The 26,244-nt window shown below is 53.6% G+C and overlaps 1 protein-coding gene across 2 annotated transcripts in view; it reads left to right on the top strand.

The window, feature by feature from the left end:
- PUDP (pseudouridine 5'-phosphatase) overlaps window positions 1-24,752 on the top strand; it is a 67,476-nt gene extending 42,724 nt beyond the window's left edge. The window contains exons 3-4 of one of the 2 annotated variants that reach the window (XM_027533077.1): window positions 5,723-5,952; window positions 23,278-24,752. In XM_027533077.1, coding sequence (XP_027388878.1) covers window positions 5,723-5,952; window positions 23,278-23,454 — 407 coding nt within the window. In that variant the 3' untranslated portion in view covers window positions 23,455-24,752. Of the gene's footprint in view, window positions 1-5,722; window positions 5,953-13,363; window positions 13,731-23,277 lie in introns of those variants that run through there. The other variant, XM_027533078.1, reaches the window with a different exon arrangement.
- The last annotated feature ends 1,492 nt before the right edge of the window (window positions 24,753-26,244 follow it).

Genomic DNA, 26,244 nt, shown 5'->3' with positions numbered 1-26,244 from the left:
TCCGTTTCATCAGTTTCCTGTGGCTGATATTCCAATGACCGACAGATGTGGTGTCCTGGGACAACAGAAATTTATGTAGGCACAGTCCTGGAGACTGGAAGGCTGAGGTCAGTGTGTAGGCAGGCCCACAGTCCCTCCAGGGGCTCCAGGGGAGGCTCCTCCCCGCCTCTTCCAGCCTCTGGGGGCTCCAGGCGTCCATCCCTGGGCTGGTGGTGGCTGCCTCCCTCCTGTCTACAGCTCCATCTCCACGTGGCTTCTCCTCCGTGTCCATGTGTCTCTTCTGTGTCTTATGGGGAGCGTATTGTGGGATTTAGGGCCACCCTCATCCAAATGACCTCATTTCAGAATCCTTTACTTCTCATCTGCAAAGATCTTGTTTTCAAGTCAAGTCCTGTTCTGAGGTCAAGTCGTCCCAGGGCCAAGGATCCTCCAGAGGCTCCAGGGGAGGGTCTGCCCCGCCTCTTCCAGCCTCTGGTGGCTCCAGGTGTCCGTCCCTGGGCTGGTGACCGCCTCCCTCTGTCTCCACGTGGCTTCTCTGTGCCTGTTGCCCTTCCTCTTGTGAGGACACCAGTTACTAAGGGCCCTAGTTGCTGTTACGAATGTCTGTGGGTCTCTCTGAGTTCATGTAGTTGAAGTCCTGACCCACAGTGTTAATGTATTTGGAGGTGACCTGATTGCGGGGTGGTGAGATCATCAAGGTGGCACCCCAGGAATGGGATTAGCGCCCTTCAGTGAGAGGCCCCTCAGAGCTCGCTCCCCCCACCCCCCACATCAGGACACGGGGTAGGTGGCCGTGAGTCAGGAAGAGGGCCCACTCAGGAGACCCTGAGTGGGTGCCTTGGTCTCGGTTGCAGCCTGCAGACCTGTGAGAAACAGATTTCCGTGTTTACACAGCAGCCAGGCCGATGGGGCTGCACGACAACAGCTGGAGCAGAGGAAGGCAGACGTCACTGGGCTGAGTGCATGTGTGCGTTGCTCAGGCGCATACAGTCTCCTTTTTCGACCCGCATGGACCATAGCCCGCCAGGCTCCTCTGTCAATGGGATTCTCTAGGCAAGAATACTGCCGTGGGTTGGCATTTTCTTCTTCAGGGAAATCTTCCCAACCCAGGGATCCAACGTGAATCCCCTGTGTCTCCTGCGTTGGCAGGCACATTCTTTACCGCTGAGCCAACTGGGAACTCCCACTGGGTTTAGGGCTGATCTCATTCTGAATGTCCTTCATCACCTCTGCACAGACCCTCCTCATCCCAGGTCAGTTCATGGTCAGATACCCCAGGGGTGAGGACCTCACCTCTGCTCAGACCCTCATTGTCCCAGGTCAGCTCACGGTCAGAAACCCCAGGGGTGAGGACCTTCACCTCCACACAGACCCTCCTCATCCCAGGTCAGTTCACAGTCAGAAACCCCAGGGGTGAGGACCCTTATCTCTGCACAGACCCTCATTGTCTCAGGTCAGTTCACGGTCAGAAACCCCAGGGGTGAGGACCCTTATCTCTGCACAGACCCTCATTGTCCCAGGTCAGTTCACGGTCAGAAACCCCAGGGGTGAGGACCCTTATCTCTGCACAGACCCTCATTGTCCCAGGTCAGTTCACAGTCAGAAACCCCAGGGGTGAGGCCCTTCACCTCTGCACAGACCTTCCTCTTCCCAGGTCAGCTCACGGTCAGAAACCCCAGGGGTGAGGACCTCACTTCCGCATAGACGGTCTCCTCATTGTCCCAGGTCAGTTCACAGTCAGAAACCCCAGTGGGGAGGACCTCACCTCTGCTCAGACCCACGTCCCAGGTCAGTTCATGTTCAGAAACCCCAGGGGTGAGGACCTCACGTCTGCTCAGACCCTCATTATTCCAGGTCAGTTCATGGTCAGAAACCCCAGGGGTGAGGACCTTCACCTCTGCTCAGACCCAGGTCCCAGGTGAGTTCATGTTCAGAACACCCTGACGTCTCTTTCGGGGCCCACCACTGCACCCACCGCCCTTGAAGGCGTCCCCTGTGGCCTGTGCCACGCTGGTGCCAGCCTGTCCCCTCCCAGGCAGGGGCACTGTCACTGTCTAGGAGAAGGGTCTCCCTTCCACCCTGCGGGCTGCGATGAGGAGGGACCGAGCCTCGTGTCCAGGAATGCTCGGATTGGAGGTCTGAGCGGGGCAGCCGGCTTGCGGCAAACCCTATGCCAGGATGGCGTGGTGTCTGCTCTCTCCCCGGGTGGTTCCATCAACCAAGCCCCGACTCTGCCGCCCCACCCCCGCGCCTCCCCGCAGGACTCTAGACTCCGCGGCTGCTCCGCGGTCCCCTTGTGCTGAGCCCGTCCCTGAATAGTGTCGTCTCCCCACCCTGGGTCCTTTCCGCTCCCAACCACAACGTGTCTGCGGGCTCAGGTGAAGTGTCACAGAGGACGCCTGAGCTAGATGGGGGGCTGCTGGATACAGCCACCCAGCACCTGAATTTCAGGGCAGCAGCTGAAAGAACCCGTGTCCCCTGTCGACCTTCTCTGCACGCGTCCGTGTGCAGAACCACCTTCCTGGCTCTTCCGTGTGCAGACCCACTTTCCTGGCAGCCTCCACATCTCTCCTCACCAGCCCGAAGCCTCTTGGATGAAGTCAGGCAGAAACACTCAGCTCTCAGCATCGCTGATCTTCGACAGTTCTTTCCTTCCCTGTAGATCAGTCCTGGGAATGCTCATTCTGTGTAGCAAGAGCGATCTGTCTGTGCCCGGCCATGAAACCCACTCGAGCACCCCGAGGCTACCAGCTGTCTGCTGGCTGGGTTTCATTTATGTACCTAATTAATGAGCTTCTGTGCAGGACAGAAGTCCCATCATGTTTCTAGTCTTTTACTTCGCAGAGAGACTAAGAAAAAGTCAGCGTAGGGTATTTAAAGGACACAAAAGTTTTTGAAGTAATCGGGCAGTAGCATGTTAATACCAGGAGAGTTGAATGATTGACGAGTAACCTGAGTTTGATGGATTGGTGGCGACCATGGCTTCTACCATCTTGTGGGGCCTTGCCTTGCTGTGTGTGGTTTTATGGGTGGTGTGTTTTACAGGTGTTCCCTCACAGCGTCACCACCCGGAACGCTAATCGTCGCTGTATCCCAGGACAGAACCGAGCCCCAGACATGGGGCTGCTTGCCACGGGCTGTGCTCAGCCTCCCTGACTCTGGGCTCATGTTTGTAACCATCTCGGACATCTTCACGGAGCTCATCTGATTTAAAAGGAGTCTTTCCCGGACTCCCTGGGGTTCCGGTGGTTAGGGATCCGCCTTCCTGTACAGGGGCCACAGGTTTGCTCCCTGGTCTGGGAAGTAAGTTCCACACGCCATGGGCCAACTAAACCCGTGCTTCGCAGCTAGGGAGGAAGCCTGGACACTGCACCGGAGATCCTACGTGCCGTGACTAAGATGCGGTACAGCCAAAAATAAATACATAAATAAAAGCAACAGATCTTAAAAAAAAAATTTAACAGTCATCCAAAAACTTATTCATTCCCCTATGGATAACAATGTTGACTCTGTTTTCCAGTGTAGGCTTGCTGGTGTGTATTTATTTTGGTTAGTATTGCCCCGTTAAGTTAGTGCATTACAAAATAGTCACAGAACTAGAAATACTTAAAGTATAAGCTAAAGTGAGATCAACCATATTTAAATTTTTATAATCAATACATCAGAGGACTCTTCCAGCAAAATTTTCTTTTTCCAGTAGGTTTTAGAGGAAGCATGTATTTAAATATGCTCCAGTATTTTTTAGTATGCTGGTTTACTGTTGGGTCATACAACTTGAACCTTTTGTTTTAATGCCAGTCATGTTGATACTCAGCTTTAATCACCATATCCAGACCAAGGTGATTATTGGATGTATATTTGTCATAGGCATTCTTTCATCCTTTTAATTCACCAATTCCATGAAGATTTTTTATGGAAATTTAGCTAATGTAATTCTACATATTGGTCATTAGTTGTTGCAAGCTAATTAAACAGTGTGGCTTTTTAATATTTTCAGATAACAGGTTCCAACCCCACAGCAACTCTTCAAGTAGGGTACTTTCATAGTGGTTGTAAGTTGGCTTCAGTGTGAGGTTAAGTGTGTGTGTTCACAAGACATACAGGTCTGTAGTTTTTGTATGTTTTTCTCTAGCTTCCGTATCAGAAAAGTGCCAGTCTCAAAAACACGAGTTGGGAAATAAGTGTTCCCCGTGATTTTCTGAGGTTTCCTGAGAATTGGTGTGGTTTCTTCCTGGGATGTTTGGTAAGTTCACCAGCGAGGGCGTGCGGTGCCAGTTCTGGGACGGTTCTTAGCTTAGATTCAGTCTCTTTCCCGTGGATCTAGGGCTAGTTACGTTATCGCTGTGTTCCCGAGTGAGCTGTCAAAGAGCTCTCTTCCAAAGAACGTTCCTCTTCAAGAAGAACTTGTCCATGTCCTCTACGTTGTCACAGTTCTTGGCAGCTGCCCGGCTTTGCTCTGATAGTGGTAGAGCTTTCGTTGCTCAGTCGTGTACCACTCTTTGAGACCTCATGGACTGTGGCCCACCAGGCGATTTCTCTGTCCATGGGATTTCCCAGGCAAGAATACCACAGTGGGTTGCTATTCTCCTCCTCCAGGGGATCTTCCCAACCCAGGGATGGAACCAGCATCTCCTGCGTCTCCTGCATTGCAGGTGGATTCTTTTATTTTTTTTTAATTTATTATTTTTAATTGAAGGATAATTGCTCTACAGCATTGTTTTCATTCCCGCCTTACATCAACATGGATCAGTCACAGGTGTACCTGTGTCCCCTCCCTCTTGAACCCCCTCCCACCTCCACCCTGTCCTCCCCTCCAGGTTGTCACAGAGCCCCAGTTTGAGTTCTGTGAGTCGTACAGCGAATTCCCCTGGCTGTCTTGTTTTACATACGGTAATGTATGTGTCTCCATGCTCCTCTCTCCATTCATGCCACCCTCTCCTTCCCCCACTGTGTCCACAAGCCTGTTCTCTGTGTCTGCATCTGCTTTGCTGCCCTGCAAGTAGGCTCATCAGCACCGTCTTTCTAGAGTCCACATGTATGTGTTAATATACGGTAAGCACCATCTTTCTAGAGTCCACATATATGTGTTAATATGCGGTAAGCACCGTCTTTCTAGAGTCCACATATGTTTTAATATACGGTAAACACCATCTTTCTAGAGTCCAAATATATGTGTTAGTATACATAACGGTGTATCTGTTTCTGACTTAACTTCACTCTGTATAAAAGACTACAGGTTCATCCACCTCATCAGAACTGACTAAAATGTGTTCCTTTTATGTATGAGTAATATTCCACTGTATACTTGTACCACGGCCTCTTTATCCATTCATCAGTGCATGGACATCTAGGTTGCTTCCACGTCCTAGCTATTGTATGTAGATACTGTTCAGGTGGATTCTTTACCCGCTCAGCCGTCAGGGAGCCCTTGCTCTGACCGGCGTGGCAAGCAGAGCACCAGCCATCCCAGTAGTCGCCTCTGATCCTCTGGGAAAGGCCATCGCCGAGCCCTGAACTGCTTTTCCATGTCAGTGCTGAGTGCAGATGTCCCCGTGCTGACATCCCTGCCCTGTGAGGACAGCGGTGAGATCAGACGAGGCTGCAGGCTGGGGGGAATGGGGCTGGCCCAGCGTCGCCCCCACCCCCCTCCACCGCCGAGGCCTGCACACACCCCCCTCATCCCTGACGGTCCCCCTTCCTCCACCCCCCGCCCCCAACCCAGGCGTGGAGAAGCTGATCCGCCACCTGCGGAAGCACGATGTGCCCTGTGCCGTGGCCACCAGCTCGGGGACGGCGTCCTTCCAGCTGAAGACCAGCCGCCACCAGGACTTCTTCGGCCTCTTCCACCACGTGGTGCTGGGCGACGACCCTGAGGTGCGGAGCGGGAAGCCTGAGCCCGACATCTTCCTGACCTGCGCGCGCCGCTTTTCTCCGGCTCCTCCCGCAAACAAGGTACGCAGCGTGGCTGGGAATGGGGGAGATACCCGGTGCAGGTCGGGGGCTCTCCGTGTCCACGCGGACGGCTGCTGCGCGGCTCCTGAGACTCGAGGCGAGGGCACTGCAGGCAGTGGGAGCGCCATGCCTGGGGAGGGCCCTGCACGTCGTGGGGGGCAGCGCGGAGGCCCTGAGACTCGGCTGGAGAGACCCACCAGACTGAACCGCACGGGGTGCCCGGGGGGTCCCAGAGCGTCTAGAGCTGACCAAGCGTGGCCTATGGGCACCGAGCGGGGAAGAGGGGCCTTTGGAGACACGGGACTGCGGCATCCTCATTTGTGACGCGCAGACCCGGACGTGCATGTGCAGTTCGGTTCGGTGATTCTGACGTCGGTCAGCCACCCTCACCGCCGCTCTGCCTGCGCTCTTCTCGGTGATACTTCGTCACCGCCGAGCTGGTGCGTGCGAGGGCGCTTGGTTTTCACTGAGCGGTCGACAGGCTTCTGTGTGTTTCTCCCGCTGGAAAGGGCTGCCAGAGGAGCTCCACCTGCATCACGCAGGGTCCCCCGTGGGGAGCGGAGGAGGTGTCTGAGTCTGGGACAGGCTGGCGGTGAGCAGTGGTGCCTCATGGCGCACTGGGGCTGCTGAGGTGCAGGGCGGAGCCTCGGCTGTCCGCAGGTGTGGATTCCGGAGCATCTGGGGGCTTCTCCAGAGGCGTGGCTCCTGGTGACCCCGGGGTGTCTCCGCCAGGCAGGGCGTGTATCCACTGGGGTGCGGCGTTCCCAGCTGGTTCCAGGATCCTGGATCAGGTGCCTTGTGGGGAACCCGTGCAGGGAAGAGCGTTTCCCTGGAAGGTCTTCTCACCGTTGTGCCCTCCCACTAACCAGTGAGCCGGTGATGGGACCCAGCCTGGTGCCACAGAAATCAGAGCCTCAGGACTGTTACTGCAAAACCAGTCTCCAGAGGCAGGAGATGGGGGAGCGTTCTTGAATGACCTGCTTTTGGGTTTAGGACCTGACTTGCTGCATTCAGCTTATAAGGGCAATCGAAACACAGAACCAGCACCACCAGTCCCAGCCCCAGCCTGTGCCTGATCTCAGACCCGCACTGGACCTCCCACGATTCAGTATACCTAGGACAGGAGCTCCCCTGGAGTCAGTGCAGACCCCGGCTTAGCGGCTCAGGTCCCAGGGACGGCCCCCACTTCACACGCCAGTCACCAACGGAGGCATTGCAGCCACCCACACTTCTCCCCGGCCGACCACAAGCTTGGGGATCCCACAGAGCCCACTACCTCGGCAGTTGTAACTCACTAGAACGACTCAGAACTCAGGAAGACACTGTGCTTGCCTTCACTGGTTTACCCAGGCAGCCCAGTAGTAAGACTCTGGGCTCTCAATGCAGGGGCCCTGGGTTCTATCCCTGCTCAGGGAACTAGATCCCCCGTCACCGTAGTTAGGAGTCCGCACGCCATAGCTAAAGAACGAAGCTTCTGCCTGCCACAGCCAAGACGTCCTGCAGCCAGATACGTGATATAAATACAGCCCAGGAACCCTGCAGCAGAGAGCTGTGTGGGGTGAGGGGCGGGTGGCTGGGCTGCTGGAGTGCTCAGGCCCACTGGGTGTACCAGCCTCCACCACCCACCTGTCTTCAGTGCCATGCCTCCTTGGCACCTCCTTCCAGGGGTGTTTGTGGAGGCTCCATTGCCGGCAGTTAATTCACTGGCCGTTGGTAAATAAACGCATCCTTTGCTGGCCGTGCAGATGAGGGGATGGGCTACAAGTGGCCGCCCTCCAATCACGCCTTGGGGTGGGACACAGCCAGGAGCCCACCAATCACGCCTTGGGGTGGGGGTGGGACACAGCCAGGAGCCCACCAATCACACCTTGGGGTGGGACACAGCCAGGAGCCCTCCAATCGCTCCTTGGGGTGGGACACAGCCAGGAGCCCATCAACAACCCCCCCCCACCCCCACCCCGCGCATCCTGCGTCCATCTAGGGACCAGATACTCAGGCATGCTTGAAAGGGGATTAGTATGAATGACGTGGAAAATGTGCTCACTGCCCAGGACATGTCAAGGGTTTTAGGAGCTCTGTGCAGGAAAGTTAAAGTAGGGCTTCCCTGTTGGCTCAGACGGTAAAGAATCTGCCTGCCATGCACGACACCCAGGTTTCATCCCTGGGTCAGGGAGATTCCCCTGGAGAAGGGACTGGCTACCCACTGCCCACTCCAGTATTCTGGCCTGGAGAATCCCGTGAACAGAGAAGCCTGGCGGATACCGGGGGCAAAGACCAAAATTTTTTTTTTTTACATTGCAGCCATAAGCATCATTGAGTGTCAGTGAGGGACAATGATTCCCATACACGGCAAGTTCAGCTCAGTAGTGGATGCAGGCCAGCCGCTAAGCCGCAGAGTTGGAGCTGAAGCCGCAGGGCTGGCAGGGCAGGGGCTGGGGGCCGAGCGGCTCTGCTTCTTATGTCAGGACGTGTCCGTGTCCACGGGCTCAGCGTCCCGCTACAGGTTCCACACAGATGGGTTCTTTTCCCTAAGAACTGCCCCCCCCTCCCGCCCCACTTAATGTTGACCCCTTCAGGTGATAAAGCGGCTTCTAGAAGGGCCACCTCCTATATGCACTGCAGGTTGCTGTTGATCAGCCTGGCGAAGCGAGGCGCCACCCCCCTCCCCCTGGGCAGACTGGTACCTCCCGGGAGGCTCCCAGAAGGAGCACTGTTTTCCAGCCCATCCTGGCAGCTGAGAGGACAAGATGCTGGACCGTCACCTCCTGAATCGTGTGGCCGCGGGAGTTCAAAGAGGAGGCTGCTGCCTGCCTGCCTCCACCTCCAGGCAGCCCTTCCTTTGCCCGGCACCCTGTTCATGGAAACACGGTGTTTGCAGGTTGGCGAGTGTGTGTGCAAGCAGCGACAAGGAGACCATGTTGCTGGCTTTGCGTGAAGACATTTGCAGCAAAACCATGGACGGGGTTGGGGGGGTGGGCAGGGGTTGGGGCTCTAGCTCGCAGGGCAGGAGATTCCCTTGGTGAGGCGCCGGGCCGGAGCTCGAATGGCCCTGTTGCCCGCCCTGACGGTGTTCATTTCAGATGCGTCAAAGGAAGCTGAGCGAGTGCGTGGCCTGGGCGTAATCCAGCTCTTCCGGTGTCCTCCGCCAGTCACCCTTGTTCCACACCCACGTCTATTCATGCAGGTGTTTGTCTTGCAGAGGACAACCTCTCTTGTCCCATTTCGTACGCAAATAACAGCTCATGCATTTGGGTTTTCCCCTGGTGACGTGCTTCTGGTGGTAAGAAGGGCTGTGTTGACAGGCTCCTGGTTGTGCCCCACTCTGCAGCCCGATCATCCTGTACTTGAGTTTGTCTCCCGAGTGCAGGGGCTTCCCAGGGGACTCAGTGGTAAGGACCCCGCCTGTCAGTGCAGGAGATGTAAGAGATGCAGGTTTGATCCCTGGGTCGGGAAGATCCCCTGGAGGAGGGCATGGCCACCCACTGCAGTATTCTTGCCTAGGAAATCCCATGGCCAGGGGAGCCTGGAAGGCTGCAGTCCATGGGGTCGGAGAGTTGCACACGACTGAGTGACTTAGCACCTGAATCCAGGAAGCGGGTGCAGAGAGGCCTGTGCAGACACGACAGAGCTCTTAGGTCATGTCCTGTGCTCTGCCGATGACACAGTGCAGGCCCCAGCACGCGGGGGTGGCGAACCTCAGAGTGCAAGGGCGTGTCACACTATTAGTAAGTCCCTGCAGAGAGCCACGGTGCCGGCGCAAATTTGCGATGGTGTGCGTGTCACCGAATGAACTCAGCACCGCGGTACTAATAGGGAAGCGGGAAAGCACAGGTGGTGTGAAAGGGGGGTTTGCGTTCACACACTGGTTACGGTCTGCTAGGAGGAAACGCCTCACAGGGCTGGTGTTCATTGTTTTCACTGAAACTGTTTCCTCCCAACCTGTCCAGGTGTCATCCTTCTGTGCTTAAAATATGTAGTGATAACCAGGTCCCGGGGGCATGTTCTGGGACCTCTTCCTGTACGCTCTTAGGTTCTGTGTACGGGGTGTGTCAACTAAATGGACAGAAGACATTAGCAAGAGAAAATACAGATTTCTCTCTGCATAAGAAGGCACTGCACAGGAAATACGATTCAAGGAGGCATATAGAAGCTGGGGTTTATATACCATCTTAATAGGGCTTGGGGAGAAAAAGAGGGGCACTTCCGGGAGACCAGATATCTTTCAGGAACATAAATGGGCTCTCAGGAGAACAGAAGAGAGAGACGATCGTCGTATGGTGACGTCTGTTGGGGTGATTTCTTACACAGGTGTTGACCTCTGCAGACTTCCGTTTAGTCATAAAAGTCAACGTTCCTGGGTTGTGAAAATCTTAAGGAGAGGCTTTATGGCAGTAGAATTTCTTTTTCTTTGTATATATTTTATTGAGGTATAGTTGACTTACAATGTTTCAGGGGCACAGTGAGGTGATTCAGTTATACATATATACATATATATTATTTTTGAGATTATTTTCCATTGCAGGTTATTATAAGATATGACTACAGTTCCCTGTGCTATACAACCTTTGCTGCCTGTTGCATGTGTATTTTTTAAAAAAATTAGAAATCTAGCACTCTATTCATACTAGGTCAAACGAGTGGAATCGAAATGTCAAATTTTTTAGTTAGGCCAAAATTCCCAAGTTTTCTACAATATATATTGTATTTATACACTAGTATATTGTCATTATTGTATTATAGTACACTATTTATATAGGTGTATATCAAAGCTTTTCTAGTGTGCTTGATAAAGACTTGAGAAAGAACATCAAAAAAAAAAGAGAGATGGAGAAATTGGAAAACATAAACTAAATGAAATAGCAGTGAATGTGAAACAGAAAAAGTGAAACAAAGTGGGTAAAAGTGTAAGATCATCATATAGTCCAGTTGTTTTCAAACGTGGCAGCTCACCAGAAACACATCTGGGGCTTTGGAGAAAAGCAAGCAATACCTGGGCATTTGTATGTTTCAAAAAATTCCAATTTACTTCTGACAGCCATATGGATTTTAAAAAGCGATTACAGGTTTTTCTATTACATGGTTTTTTATGGATACAGTTTTGTTGATACAGAATCGTATTATTTTCCTGTTGACCGATGATGAGACAGTGGTATTAAGTGAGTAATAGTTACATAATCACAATAGAGAAAGATGTTTATCAGTTTTCACAGTCAGTAGCCAAACAAAAAAATAAACAAAGATCATTACACTTGCAAGCCATAATGGGAACATGGTTAACATAACAATATAAAATAATTACATATGATCTGGGGGGTCAGGCAGAGTGATGTAGAAGGTGGGGGTGGGTGCCTGCACCCAAGAAGCCCCTCGAGTGCAGGCAGTCAGCACCTTTGATATTTCCAAGCGCCCCTTCACCTCCACAGAATGGAACAAGCACAACTGATATGCCTGTTTTCATCTGCCGGGCAAGTCTGTCTTTTGGTTGGAATGTAGCTCAGTTTGTAAAGATTCTGCCTGCAATGGCGGAGACCCTGGATGGATTCCTGGGTCAGGAAAATCCACTGGAGAAGGGACAGGCTACCCACTGCAGCTTCCCACATGGCTCAGCTGGTAAAGAGTCCGCCTGCAATGCGAGAGACCTGGGTTCCATCTCTGGGTTGGGAAGACCCCCTGGAGAAGGGAAAGGCTGCCCACTCCAGGGTTCTGGCCTGGAGAATTCCATGGACTGTATAGTCCGTGAGGTTGCAGAGTTGGACATGACTGAGCGACTTTTCACATTTCACTTGGTGCATTTAACTCATTGACACTTAAGGTAATTATCGAAATACATGATCATGTTATATTTTCTTAATTGTGTAGGGTTTATTTTCTGTAGGTCTTCTCTATGCACAAAACACAAGAGAAGGAAGGGACGTACTGATTTTTTTAAATGTTTTGTGCTCGTGGCACGGGGTATGGGATCTTAGTTCCCCCACCAATGATGGAACCTATGCTCCTAGCATCAGTACCACTGCACCACTAGGGAAGTTTCTGTGCAATTGAATTTTTCAGGGAGGCTTTAAGGGCTTGGTAAAGCCCATTCAGATGGTAAAGGGTCTGCCTGCAATACAGGAGACCCAGATATGATCCCTCGGTTGGGAAGATCCCCTGGAGGAGGAAATGGCAGCCCACTCCAGTATTCCTGCCTGGAGAATCCCATGGATGGAGAAGCCTGGCGCGCTACAGTCTGTGGGTTGCACAGAGTCGGACACGACTCCACGAGTAACACTAACACAGGGAACCTTTGCTTTGAGGAATATAAAGAGGGGTTAGGAAAAAGCCTCTTCCCACTGCTGTTGATTCTCAATGTCTTCAGCTCAGAAGAATCCTTGGGCCCCTGTGGCATGTTCTGGGCCCCCTTTACCCCTGAGGGAGTTCCTTTTTTGTTTTTCTCCCGAACCCCTCCTTGTCACCTTCCTGATTCCTCTCCCCTGACATTCAGCATCTGGCTGGCCAGCAGGAAGGCCTCTGCTCAGTGAGCTCTGCATTTCTGGAGGCCCTCAAGTCCTCCTCCATCCCGAGAGGTCTCACTTTCCCCGTGCCTCCCTGGTCCTGGGCTGGCCCCGGGAGCCTCCCAGGCTCTGTGATGCCCGAGTTGGATCCCACCTGCACCTTCCCGCGGTCTGTGGCCACTGGCACGTCCCCGGCCCTCCCCAGCTGGGTGGCTCCAGTGACCTCCTGAATGGGAGGCCCTTGTGCCCTCGCATCTCCCCCAGACCCGCTGCACCACCTCGCCCTGCTGGCAGCCCTGCAGAGATCAAAGGCCATGGTCCGAGGTCCTCTGGATTGCAGGGTGACTTAGGCGGCCAGGCCTGGGCGCTCCCAGTTGTCATGAAAACACGGGCTCCCATGGGACTTCCCTGGTGGCCCACTGGTCCAGAACTTTGCCTTCCCGTGTGCGGGTTTGATGCCTGGTTGAGGAACTAAGATTCCCACCTGCCTGAAGGCCCAAAAATGAAAACATAGACATAAGCAATGTTTACCAGACCTTCAAAATGGTCCCATATGGAAAAAAAAATCTTAAAGAAATGGGCCATCTACAGCTCACAGGCCTAGAATGCATAGCGAACAATGCTGTGTAATTACATTATTTAGAGCCATAAGGACCCACTCTCAGCTGTCTGAGATGGAACGATGGGGGAGATATAACTCTTCCTGGACAGGAGATATGAAATATACCTCCTACACACACTTCTCCTCACGTCACCTGGATGGGTGTTCATCTCTGTTTTCACATCCAGTCTAGTTGTGTATGTGTGTGTGTTAGTCTGACTCTTGGGACCCCATGATGGACTACAGCCCACCAGGCTCCTCTGTCCATGGGATTCTCCAAGGCAACAATACTAGAGTGGGTTACCATTCCTTTCTGCAGGGCGTCTTCCCAACCCAGGGATGGAATCCATGTTTCCTGCGTTGGCAGGTGGGTTCTTTAACCGCTGAGCCACCCGGGAAGCTCTCAAATGTCGCCAGTCGTCGCGTTTGATGTATTTCAAGCCTCTCGACCTCCACAGAATGGAACAAGGAAATCCAACGGCAGCCCCATCTCCCTTTGCAGGAATCATTAAGCAATCTCGCTTAAGTTCCAGCACTGAGAACCTCTTCCTACACCCCTGCCCCATCTCCCTTTGGCATCACAGGGAGCATCCACCTGACTGGAGCCCTTTGCTGTGTCTGTCTGTGATGTTTCTGTTTGGTTGTGTTTGGCGTGACTCCTGGTAAATAGATCTCAAAGCAATTAAGTTGCTTCTGGTTCTGTGGATTCATATGCACAGACACATACATCAAACAAGATGTAAGTTGGTGCAGGGGTGTGCCAGAAGCCAGCTTTTGTTACCGACTGGAAACATCACTTGAGGGGCTCCTGTATACTTTGCTCCTGTAGTGTGGTTGCACCAGCGTGACTGCTGAGCGGCTTTTTCGGTTCTCTACACGTGGCTGTGAAATTTCCCCACGTGGGCCGTTTCAGAGGACGGTAGTTCTCATGAGGTCATCAGGACAGCGTGTTCATGTAACCCAGCCATCTCAAGCCGCCATCACAGAATGAAAATCTGACAGGACTTCAGACCTTTACAAGGATGGGTTGTATCTTGGATTTCTGATAAGTTAACTAAATAGCCATGCCTGCAAATACATGTATTAGACACACAGGACTCTGCTAGTCTGGGAGCATTCGGGCTTTCCAGATGGACCTAGTGGTGAGCGACCTTCCTACCAATGCAGGAGACGCAGGTTCGATTCCCAGGATGGGAAGATCCTCTGGAGAAGGGAATGGCAACCCACTCCAATATTCTTGCCTGGAGAATCCCATGGACAGAGGACCTGGTGGGCTACAGTCCATGCAGGTTGCAGAGAGTGGGACACGACTGAAGTTACCTAGCATGCACGCATGGGAGCAATCTCACTTAAGTTCCAGCACTAAAAACCTTTTCCTACACCCCTGGTTTTGCCTGGGGAATGTGTGTACAGCACAGCTGTGGTCTTGTTTCCAGTTCAGTCTGCCTGGCTCCCCACAGGACCCCATCAAGTGTATACCCTTTCACCCAGCCACTTTCTCCCTTGCTGGTTCCTGCAGAATTCCATCTTAGCTGCTGCTCGTGTGAGTGTGAGTGAACATCGCTCAGTCGTGTCCGACTCTGCGACCCCATGGACTATACAGTGCATGGAATTCACCAGGCCAGAATACTGGAATGGGCAGCCTTTCCCTTCTCCAGGGGATCTTCCTGACCCAGGGGTGGAACCTAGGTCTCCCGCATTGCACGTGGATTCCTTACCAGCTAAGCTACCAGGGACTAGTGTATAACGGGCAGGGAAGGGGTGGGAGTCACCCTATAGGGTTAAAAAAAAAAAAAAAACAGCTGAATGCAAAGACTTCTTAGGGTGTGCCAATAAACAGAATGCCTAAGAAACACTGGATCAGTTGTACTCAAGGTTAAACAGATTCAATGGATCTGAACTTGGACAAACTCCGGGAGATGGTGGTAGACAGAGAGGCCTGGCGTGCTGCTGTCCATGGGGTGGGGAACAGTCAGACACGCCTTGGCGACTGAACCACAGCAACAGTGGTTCAGGTCATACCGAGTTCGTTATTGGTGTTCAGTCGCTCAGTGTGGTATGGGGGCTTGCCAGGTGGCTCAGTAGTAAAGAACCTGCCTGCCAGTGCAGGAGACTGATTTGATTCACCGGTCGGGAAGATCCCCTGGAGGAGGAGGGCATGGCAACCCACTCCAGTATTCTTCCCTGGAGAATCCCATGGACAGAGGAGCCTGGCGGGCTGCAGCCCATGGGGTTGCAAAGAATCGGACACGCCTGAGCGTGCACAAACACACGTTTCCTTGCGTGTGTATCACGTCCTGTGGTAACCGCCAGGCTCTCTGTACATGTCGTCTGCAGGTAGAGGGGGAAAATCCCCTCAGCGGGTCCGTCGGCAATAACCCTGTTTGCGGCCGGAGGAAGCGTGCGCTGTGTCACCCGGGAAGCTCCTGGTTCCTCCGCGCAGACCACAGGCGGCTGCCGTCTGAGCCATCCCCAGGCGCTTCTTCCTCGGAGAAGGTGCTCCGTGGGGTTTGCCGCACAGCTCGCCCCGGGCGTGTCGTCACAGTGTGCTCGGGCGGCCGGAGAGCAGGAGCACAGACTGGGGGGAGCTGCAGTAGCAGGCACGTGTGCCTGCTGGTCCTGGGGCCGGGGTCCAGCCCAGGGGGCGCTCATCAGGGCGTCCTGCTCGCTCCTGTGTCCTCACGGGGGCGGTCCTCCGGGGGCGAGGAGGGCGGGGTGGGCAGAACGACTTCCCCGTCTACTTCGAGGGACCCCCACCCTCTCTGATGAGGCCCCCTTGGGACTCGGTCACCTAAAAGGCCTTCCAGGGACCCCGTCTCCAAGTCTGCTGGGTGACGGGCTTTAGCACTGGATGTATTCAGACACATTAGCCACCTGCGGGGTGATCATCAAGGCTGACAGCGCAGGCCAACTTTCAACACGGGAGACCAGTGGGGCCTTGGGCCGGTGCTGTGGTTCACCACAGTATCCGCAAAAGGCCGAGGGAGCCACCTCTGCTCACACCCAGCTCTCGCCTCTCACATTCAGCCCATCTCCTCTGATGCTCACATACCTCTGTTCACACCTAGCCATCTCTGATCACACGCAGCCATCACCTCTGACACTCACACACCTCTGCTCATACCCAGGCACCTCTGATCACACCCAGCCCACCTCCTCTGACACTCACACACCTCTGCTCACATGCAGCCATCTCTGATCACACCCAGCCTTCACCTCACACCCAGCCCACCTTCTTTGACGTTCACACACCTCTGCTCATACCCAGCCATCTCTGATCACACCCAGCCTTTGCCTCTTGACAATCACCCACCTCTGCTCACACACACTTCTGATGACACCCAGGCACCTCTGATCACATCTAGCCCACCTCTTCTGATGCTCACACACCTCTGCTCGCACGCAGTCATCTCTGATCACACCCAGCCCTCACCTCTCACACCCAGCCCACCTCCTCTGATGCTCACACACCTCTACTCACACCCAGCCCTCGCCTCTGACACTCAAACACCTGTGCTCACACCCAGGTATCTCTAATCACACCCAGCCCTCGCCTCTCAGACCAAGACCTCTTCTCTGACACTCACACACCTATGCTCACACCCAGACATCTGTGGTCACACCCAGCCCTCGCCTCTGACATTCACCCACCTCTGTTCACACTCACATACCTCTGTTCACACCCAGCCATCTCTAATCACACCCAGCCCACCTCCTCTGACACTCACCCACCTCTGGTCACACGCAGCCATCTCTGATCACACCCAGCCCATCTCCGCTCACAGCCAGCCCTCTCCTCTCATACTCAGCTGCCTCACCTCACACCCAGCCCGCCTGCTCACACCCAGCCCGGTCCTGCTCGCGCAGGACAGAGGCAGGCCCGTCTTGTCTCTACCTGGCCCTCCCCAGTGCCCTCAAACCTAGGCTGTCAGGAAGCAGGCTCTCCTTCCCTCCACCGTAACGGTGACCCCAGTGCCCTCCTCGTCAGAAAGCCTGGACTCCCCTTCACCTCAACAGGGGCTGTGTCGTCCATCAGCCTCCACGTCGCCTCTGAAGGATTTCCCTGATCCCATCCTCTGTCCCTTCCGTCCACCACCATCACATGGAGATTCTCTTTCGTGCATCTTCATTACTAGCAAGTGGACCATCTTAGTTCTGATGATGCTTGTCTTTCAGGGATCTCCTGACTCCCTGGTGGTTCAGACAAGCAGCCAGGTGAAGCTCGTGGACGTGGGTTACCCCACAGGGCCCCCCGCTGAGTCTGAGCATCTCTGGAGGAGCAGGGTCGCCACCTCTGGGTGCTGAGCCCCTGAAATGCTTCGCTTCACCTCCCCGGTCGTTCGTTGCAAATGTCATCCCTTCTAAATTAAACCCCTCCAGCTACAGTTTAATTAAGCTCATCTGTTCTCCTGGAGATGAAATCCAGATATATTTGAGCCCTCAGCTTGGTGAAGTGAAAAGAACACTGCATTCTGGAGACCTGGACGCCATCCCTAAATGCTGTGACCCTCCTGCCGCTGTGACCTTCAGCTCACCTCTGAGCCTTGGTCGGCGCAGGTCCCACACTGGGGACAGTGACAGGAGAGTGCTGGCCAGCCTCTGTGCTCCCGTGTAGCACTCTGCAGCCCCTGTGTGGCTCTGAGTCCTGAACGGGGCCCTTCGGCCACTGCCCCAGATGTAGCAGGCAGAGCTCAGGTGCCCGCTGTCTGCCTGGCACTGTAGCGGGTGGGCTGCGTCTCCCACAGACCTGCCCGGTTACACACACAGGCTGTCAGAGGAGTGTTCCTGACCAGCCACTGCCTAAGACTCTTGGAAGTGTGTCCTGGGGTGCCCGCTATGGGTGCCAAGCTCCTTAGAGTCCCGAAACTGTGTCCGGTGCCTGCTAAGGGTGCCGAGCTCCAAACATCACCCTCGTAGGTTAAAGGTTCGTATATGTCGTGGTCCGTGTGCAGGTTGGAAAAGACATTCCAGACCTATAACATTTAAGAGTCGAGTTTGTTAGAGTGGAAGACGCTGTCAGAACAGCGGCTCACGGGAGAGCCGATGCTTTCGTGGGTCGGTAGTGGGTGTTTGCAGCCTTGGGCCAAAGCCGATTGCTGCTGGAGGGGTGGTATTAGGTGACTGGTTATTAGGGCATTACAGGGTGAATGTTTTATCTAATACGGAGTCAGGGAATGACTGGTGTGGCTCAGGGGGCCTCATGTCAACAGTTTCTATGGAGCTTGGTCCGTTCCAGATGACCCAGTTACACACAGGGCTCCACAGCTGTGACCCTGGTACAGGGCTGCTCAGTACCCACAGGATGTCAGGGCGGGGGGTGAGGTGCAGGGGCGGGGAAGGGTGTTCTGTGCCCCCAGCCTCTCCACCTGCTGCAGCGCCTCACAGCCCTCACCTTAGTTACGGGGACTGTCTCTCTGCAGAGACCAATGTGCATGTCCGCTAAGGTCACATTTTCCAAGTAGGTGTGACTGAGTTTTAGGTCCAGTGCGATTCCATCAAGGCAGAGTTGGCAGGGCTGGGTGAGTCACTGAGGGAGCAGTGAAGTGACGGAAAGGAAGGAAGGAAGTGAAGGTCAACACCCGCTGGCCGGCGTGGGGGCCCGAAACCACCGGCAGGCCTTGGGGGACCTGCCAGGAGAGCACGTGCGCGTGTGCTCAGTTCTCAGTTGTGCACATGTCCTCCCGCTGTTGGTGTAAGGTGTGAGCTGTACTGCTTTGGCTTGTGTCTTTCAGTGGTTTGGTGACCCTTAAGTCCTGTGATAGCTGGGCAGACTCTTTCCGGGTAACTTTCAGAGCTCTGTTCTTTGATTTCAACACCTAGGCAGGCCGTGCAGGAAACACACATGCAGCGTGCAGAGCTCTCGTCCCTGGGTGCCTCTCGCCCGTGAGTGCTCCTGGCAAGACCGTTCGGTCTTAGGCAGTGCTCCCTCGCCTTGTCGCCAGGGCTCCGTTTCATGGAAGACGGTTTTTCCTTACACCGGAGCAGGGGGCTGGTTTGGAGACGACTCAAGTGTATTTGCATTTACTGAGTATGCGATTTCTATGATCATGACATCAGCTCCGCCTCAGAGTATCAGGCATGAGATCCCAGAGGCTGGGCGCCCCCGTTCTCAGGAAACAAAGACGCAGAGAATAGTGAGCACATAAAAGCCGTCTGAAGCATTTTGACTGGTGCTTCACAATCCAGTCGTCATGCTGGTTCGCAGTCTCGCCACTTCTAAGAAGGCGGGGAAAGCCTACGATTCCAGGTGCCGTCGAATGCCCAAGAAGCCGGTTCTGTCCCCGTGCAGCTGGCACTGGGGTTAGTGGGCGCTCGGACCGGCACCGCTGCTGCTGGCTCTCAGCAGGATTGGGGCTGTGTGTTTTCCATCCTGCGGCTGACTGCTCTGTTGGGCTTGTGTGAGGACTGGGCCTGGCCTGAGATGCCGGGGGGTCCTGTTCCCCCTAAACCACACACCCCACTACACACCCGAAGCTGTGTTTCCTGCCACAGTCTCCTCATACACGCTCCAGTGGACCGGCCAGTTCCGTGACCCAACACAAGCGCGTGTCCCTGGCACACAGTGAGGCCAGACAGGGCTGAAGCGTCGGGGTCTGGAGCTGAGAAAGGTTGACTGCAGGGCCAGTGAGGAGACGTGCCTCACCCTCCCCCGCCACGAAACCCCCAACTCCCTGAACGGGTTTCAGCAAAGCATTTTAAAGGCGAGAGAAGTGGGGCGTGGTTGGTTGTGACCAAGTTCTGGGTGCAGGAATCCTAGGTTCTAGGTTCTTACAACAGCATTTTAAGACAGCTTTTTACGTCTGTAAAAATGGGAAAGCGTCAGCCCTTTAAACGTCAGAGCCTTGAGGATGGCCTTCCTGTGTATTTCAGGCTAGGGGCTTCCCTGGTGGGGCTACTGGTAAAGACTCCACCCACTAGTGCAACAGACTGGGGGTTCAATCCCTGGGTGGGGAAGATCCCCTGGAGGAGGGAATGGCAACCCACTCCAGTATGCTTGCCTGGAGAATCCCACAGACAGAGGAGCCTGGCGGGCTACAGTCCACAGGGTCACCAAGAGTCGTGCGCGACTGAACCAGTGAACAGCAACAATATTTCAGGCTGTCAGCAACGTTCTTAACTCAAGCAAAAGCAGTAGAAGAAAAGGTTAAAGGGAAAGAAACAAATCTAATGTGGAGTCAGATTTCTTCTTCCCTATTACAGTTCGCTTTTAAAAACTTCAAATTCTCTTTCGCCATCTCTGTACTTCTCAAATTCTTGTTGCGGATGTCAAGAGTCTGCCTGGCGCATGAGAAAAGTGTTTTCTCAGAGCCGTGAAGTGAGGAGGCTGGGTGAGAAGCCCGGAAGGGCGGGATTTGAGGAGCTCCCGGCACAGTGTCTGCAGTCACGGTTTCTGTTCTCATTTGGACTGGATTTACTGCACAGCTTGGTGCAGCGCTAAGGCATCCGCCTGCCAGCACAGGAGAGAGACATGGGCTCCAATCCTGGGTGAGGAAGATCCCCTGGAGGAGGGCATGGCAACCCTGTGCAGTGTTCTTGGCTGGAGAATCCAATGGACAGAGGAGCTTAGCGGGCTACAGACCATGGGGTCACAAAGAGATGGACATAATTGAGTACACATACCCCACAGACTACGATTGCTTTTTACCTTTGAGGACAGTCAGCATCCTGAGTGAACGGGTGCACATGCCCCAGCTTGTCTGCTCGTCTTTTCCCTCAGTCATTTCGAGGACCCGGCATACTCACTCTCAGGATGCCCTCCCACCAGCCCTCTTGCTACACCAGCCCCTTAGATCCCCTCCGCCTGTGGACACGGGGACTGGCCTCCCTGATCCCCACCACCCTTTCCTCTGCAGCCCGCATGCTAAGCATCCTGGTTCACGTCTCCTTGGTAATCAGGGCGGTTCCTTCCAGAATTAGGCGGGGACAAATGATGCGCTGAAAAGAGTCACTAATAAACACGCCTCTAGAAAGAGCGAAACTTGGGGAAGCGGGGTATGTCAGCCTCCTGGTTGGTGCCCTAAAGGGCCGCACAGCTTTTCCGTGTCAGTCCGCCGTGTGCTGCTGGAGCGTCAAGGGCGTGTGGACACAGCTCTGCGTTTGCTGTGTCTGCATATGTGCTCTGCGTATCGCCTTTGTGGGCTTGTGAACGGGCCGTCGAGTGTGAAAGCACTGTTCCCTCTCCTCGGAGAAGGAGAGTGTCCTGGGCCCCTGCTTTGCTTTGTGCCCCCGTTTCCAAGCCTCCGCTCTCTCCTACTCCTGCCCACATGCTCCTCGGAAGGAGCCTCTCACAAATGGTCTAGGTGTTTTCGTAACTCGAGCCAGACACCGTGAGGCCAAGGAATCAGCTAAAATCTCTTCCTCGGCCCCTCCGAAAGGTCCCAGGGGGCCCACACCGCGCTTCAGAACCCTCGGGGGTCTCAGAAACAAAACGCCAGTTGACATTTCAGTGCCTGTGCAGGTCCCAAGTAAAACCCCAGGGAGGTTGGGAATCCAGGCCGGTTGTATCCTGAAAAGGCAGGGAGCGAAACAGCGGGGCCAGGAAGCGCCTGGCTCAGCTGGAGAGACCGCCCTGGGCGGCCTGAGTGCAGTCCCCCTGTCCGAGCGAGAAGGCGTCCCTTCCCGGCCGGGGCAAGAGCCGGAGTCCCTGCTGTCCGAGTGTGAAGGCGTCCCCTCCCGGCCACGGCAGATACATGGGGGAGTCCGGGGCTGTCCAGGCGGGATTGCGGCCCCTCCCTGCTGGGGCGAGAGCCGGCAGTGTCCGGGGCCGCCCGAGGCCTGCCGGGCGGGCGGCGAGCGGGCTGTTCCGGGCCCAGGACCCTGCTGTCGGCCACCGCGTGCCGGGCACCCGCCCACCCTGTGCGCTGCCTGGGGCTGACGGCTGGTCCTCGCCCCGTTGGCAGATCCACAGTTCAGCCCCAGAAGGAAGGGATGAAGGGAAGGGAAAGAGATCAAGTCGGCGAGCCTGCTGCAGACCAGAGTGTGTGGTGTGTGTATGTGTATGTGTGTTTTGTTCTGTGTGTATTGTGTTTGTGTGTTGTGTGAGTTTATTGTGTTGCTTGTGTGAGTCTATTGTGTGTTGTGTTGGGTGTTGTGTGAGTGAGTATATTCTGTGTTGTGGGTGTGTCGTGTGGGTGTATTCTGTGTTGTATGTATTGTGGGTGTGTTGTGTGTACTGTGTGTATTGCGGATGTGTTGTGTGTATGGTGTGTGTTGTGTGTACTGCAGGTGTGTGTGTCGTGTGTGTGTTGTGTGTATCGTAGGTTGTGTGTGCTGTTGTGTGTACTGTGGGTGTGTGTGTTGCGGGTGTGTTATATTGTGTGTATCCTGTGTGTCGTGTGTGGTGTGTACAATGTGTGTTGTGTACTGTGGGTGTGTTTTGTGTATTGTGGGTGTGTTGTGTTGTGTGCATCCTGTGTGTCGTGTGTGTTGTGTGTATTGTGTGCTCTGAGTGCTGCGGGTGTCCACCCCTGGCGTGCTGGGGCAGCGGTGCATTGGGCGCCGAGGAGAACATCTCGGTGGACCAGGGAGCAGCCCTGCTGACGGCCACGCGGCCCCCCGCAGACAGATGCTCAGTGCAGAGGGTGCCTCGGCCCCGCAGAAGGGCTCCCTGGGGCTCCGGGGGAAGAAGCCGCCTGCAGCGCGCAAATGCGCGCCCGTCCCTGGGCGGGGAGAGCCGTGGAGGAGGGCAGCCTGCTCCCGTGTTCTTGCCTGAGAGTCGCACGGACAGAGGAGCCTGGGGGGCTGCAGTCCACGGGGTCACAGAGAGTGGGATACGACTGAGTGAACACACAGGCATGCGCGCACGCTCCCACGGCCCGTGTGGAGTGCCACAGGCGCAGGGAGACTGGGCAGGCGCGTGTGCTCCCGGGAGGGAAGGGGTGTGAGGCTGACGGCCCGCTCAGCCCCGGGCAGGCCCGTCTCCCACTCGGAGCACGGACTACCCTGAACCTGGCATGGGCTATGCCAGCTTTCGGGGCTCAGCGATGGGCCAGCCTGCTGTCAATGCCAGGGTGGGCCGTGCTTGGATGGGGAGCCTGCCAGCCCCCTCCGGGCCCCTCACGGGTGATGAACCGGGCAGCCCCCGTCCACACCTTCCTGGGTCCCGCAGAACTCCTGCCACGCCCACAGGCGGACTCAGCCGCCGGCCACGGTGGCCGTGCCCACCCAGGCGAGACGTGGGTACCGACTGGGACGACAACCCTCTTTTTTTTTTTTTCCTCCCTTGCCCCGCAGTGCCTGGTGTTCGAAGACGCGCCCAACGGGGTGGAGGCGGCTCTTGCCGCCGGGATGCAGGTGGTCATGGTCCCCGACGGAAACCTGAAACCAGACCTGACCTCCAAGGCCACCCTCGTGCTGGGTTCCCTGCAGGATTTCCAGCCCGAGCTGTTCGGCCTGCCGCCCTACGACTGAGACGGCGCCCACCCACCCCAACCCCGGGGGTCCCTGCCGGGAGAGGGCCGGGGGGACGCCCCGAGGAGCTGGAGGGAAGCCCCGCGCCCAGACCTTCCCCGGAACTGGCCTTCAGCCGCCAAGCCTTCTCACCCCGCAGAGGGCGGGGCCCGCGCTCTCCACAGGGGCCGCAAACCCTCACTTGACACGCAGAAGACAGATCCGGCCCGGAACACAAGATGGAAAATTCTCACTCGAATAATCGAATTTAGTGTCCGAATAATTCAGCTTCACGTCCTTTATCTTTTTTGGTGTTCTCAACCCTGGCTGGCAACTGTAAAATATGTATGCATATATGTATGTGCTTGTATGTATATATATGTAGGTACATATTTATTTATATTTATAGACATCGAGTACTGTATCCTCTTCAGTGTTTTTTCATCTTCACAGGCAGTAGCCACTGATACAAGTGAGGTGCTCATTCTGTCTGTAATCTGAGTGGGAAATTCACATCACGGGTGAGCTTTGAATAAGTGACGCTCTTTATCAGTAGACAATGGCATTCTTCCTGTGTTCTTCAAAGTGCTCTGGACCTGTGGTCAGAGCCTGTGACCGCAATCATCTGTCGTTTGCCGTCGATGTGAACATCATTGTAGCCTATATCTTATATCGAGGTGCATATATGCACGTTCGAGAATGTTTTCTACCTCAGAGAAATCGTTTCCTTTAAGATCATTTATTTTTCTAATACGCTCTTTGGTACAGATAGAATTGGACTGGAGAATGCAGTCTTGGTACCACCAAGAACCCATTTGGGGAACAGTTTATCGGACATTACGCTCTGGTGATTAACGCCTTCTAATAGATTTCCTTCAGAAACCTGGCACGCTGCAGTCCATGGGGTCGCAAGGAGTCAGACACGATGTAGCAACTGAACAACAGGCTTCCTCAGCCTTTTGCGATGGGAACATCATTAAAAATGAGAATAATGTAATCACAGGGTGTTCCTACTGGGTGGCCCCCACCAAGTATTCTCTGTTACTGATTGTCTTGAGCTGATTTTCAGCTGTGTAAGGTCTTAGAAAAATGATAGAAATATGTGTTATGGTGATGATTGTTCGTGATTATTGCTGGCCTTTGACCAGTTTTGCACCGTTTCAGCTAATTGATCTCAAAATTTCTTGATGGCCCCGTATACGTGTCTGTTCTTTGAATTCTCCCTGAAATTGCTTGTAACATCTTACTGTTTCTTACCAGTTAATTTCTCATCTTACCAGTTAATTTCATTGAATAAAAGTTTTGACTCTTGTTTCTGTTTTATTTGTGAGTGTGATTTCATCTTTCTCTTTTAGAAACAATGTCATATCCCAGGGACTTCCCTGGTGGGGCCCTTCCCCATCCAGTGCTGGGCCTGTCAGTTCCATCCCTGGTTGGGGCGCTTACCATCCCACATGCCTTTGTGGCCAAAAATCCAAAACAGAAAGAAACAATATTGTAACAAACTCAGTAAAGACTTAAAAAAAAAAGTATCCTCTAACAAATGTAAAAGGTAAATATGACTGGTTGACTATTTGTTTTAAGCCACAAACAGTATTAATACTGTAAGATGATATTTGCATATGTGTATTTTTTAATTTTTATTGAAATATACTTGTTTTACAATGTCATGTAGCTTCAGGTGTTCAGCAAACTGATTTGCTGATATACATGTATGTATTCTTTTTCTGATTGTTTCCCATTATGGGTTATTCCAGAATATGGAGTAGATTCCCTGTGCGGTGCAAGTACGTCCTTGTTATCTATTTTATATACAGTAGGCATTTACATATGGTCAGTGAACCAAGCTTTCTTTGCACTCAGCAGATAAAGGTTCTCAGTGAAATGGTCACATACTTGATTTGTAAGGGATCACATTCTTCCCAAAAGCTTGTGTTTCGTGCATAAGGTCGTTTCTATCCCTTGTTTTACACTGCACATATAAATGATATCATACGGTATTTGTCTTTCTCTGACTTCCTTCGCTTAGTACGATCATCTCTGGGCCCACCCATGTTGCTGTAAATGGCATGTCTTTAGATCTCTTATTAAACGTGAGACCGTGGGAAACATGCCATTAAATACGTTTACTCATTGAGAACCTTGTCAAAGAGGTGGTGAGTTCATATATTATGCAGAGGCATTTAAAATGACTTGTTTACAAAATCTGCTTTGCAGAAGAATTGCCTTGCATTCCACATTCAGAGTCTCAGTCAGATAAGGATAGATATGTAATCCAAGTCAATACTCTTAATTGGTACTAACTATTCCGTTTAAAAGTCAAAAACAAAAGTATTCCTCCTTCAGTACGTTTTTATCACCATTCTAGAAGTTCTAGTCAATGAGTAATGCCACTTAATGTTTACATATGAGTCCCATGATATAAAAACTCTCCGAACGGTGTCTATTTCTGCACTTCCGAAGGATGTCTTCACTGGATCTTGAATTCTGAAGTGTTAGTTGCTCAGTTGTGTCTAACTCTTTGTGACTGCATGGACTGTAGCCCGCCCAGCTCCACTGTGCATGGGATTCTCCAGGCAAGAATACTGGAGTGGGTTGCCATTCCCTTCTCCAAGAGATCTTCCCGACCCAGAGATGAAACCCAGGTCTTCTGCATCGGCAGGCGGATTCCTTACTGCTGAGCCATCCAGGAAGCCCAAGAGTGCTCCTTGTTACCTGCCTCTAAGTCTGAACGTCTTGAGGAGACAGACTGAGGCACAGTCAAATGGTTTTGTATCTTATGAGGCCAGTGCTGGGGCTGACTCTTAAAGG

This window comes from Bos indicus x Bos taurus, chromosome X (assembly GCF_003369695.1).
Source record: "Bos indicus x Bos taurus breed Angus x Brahman F1 hybrid chromosome X, Bos_hybrid_MaternalHap_v2.0, whole genome shotgun sequence".
In the NCBI taxonomy this organism is placed as follows: Eukaryota; Metazoa; Chordata; class Mammalia; order Artiodactyla; family Bovidae; genus Bos; species Bos indicus x Bos taurus.
Note: the sequence above shows the minus strand (reverse complement) of the source record. Positions and strands in the feature narration are given on the sequence as shown.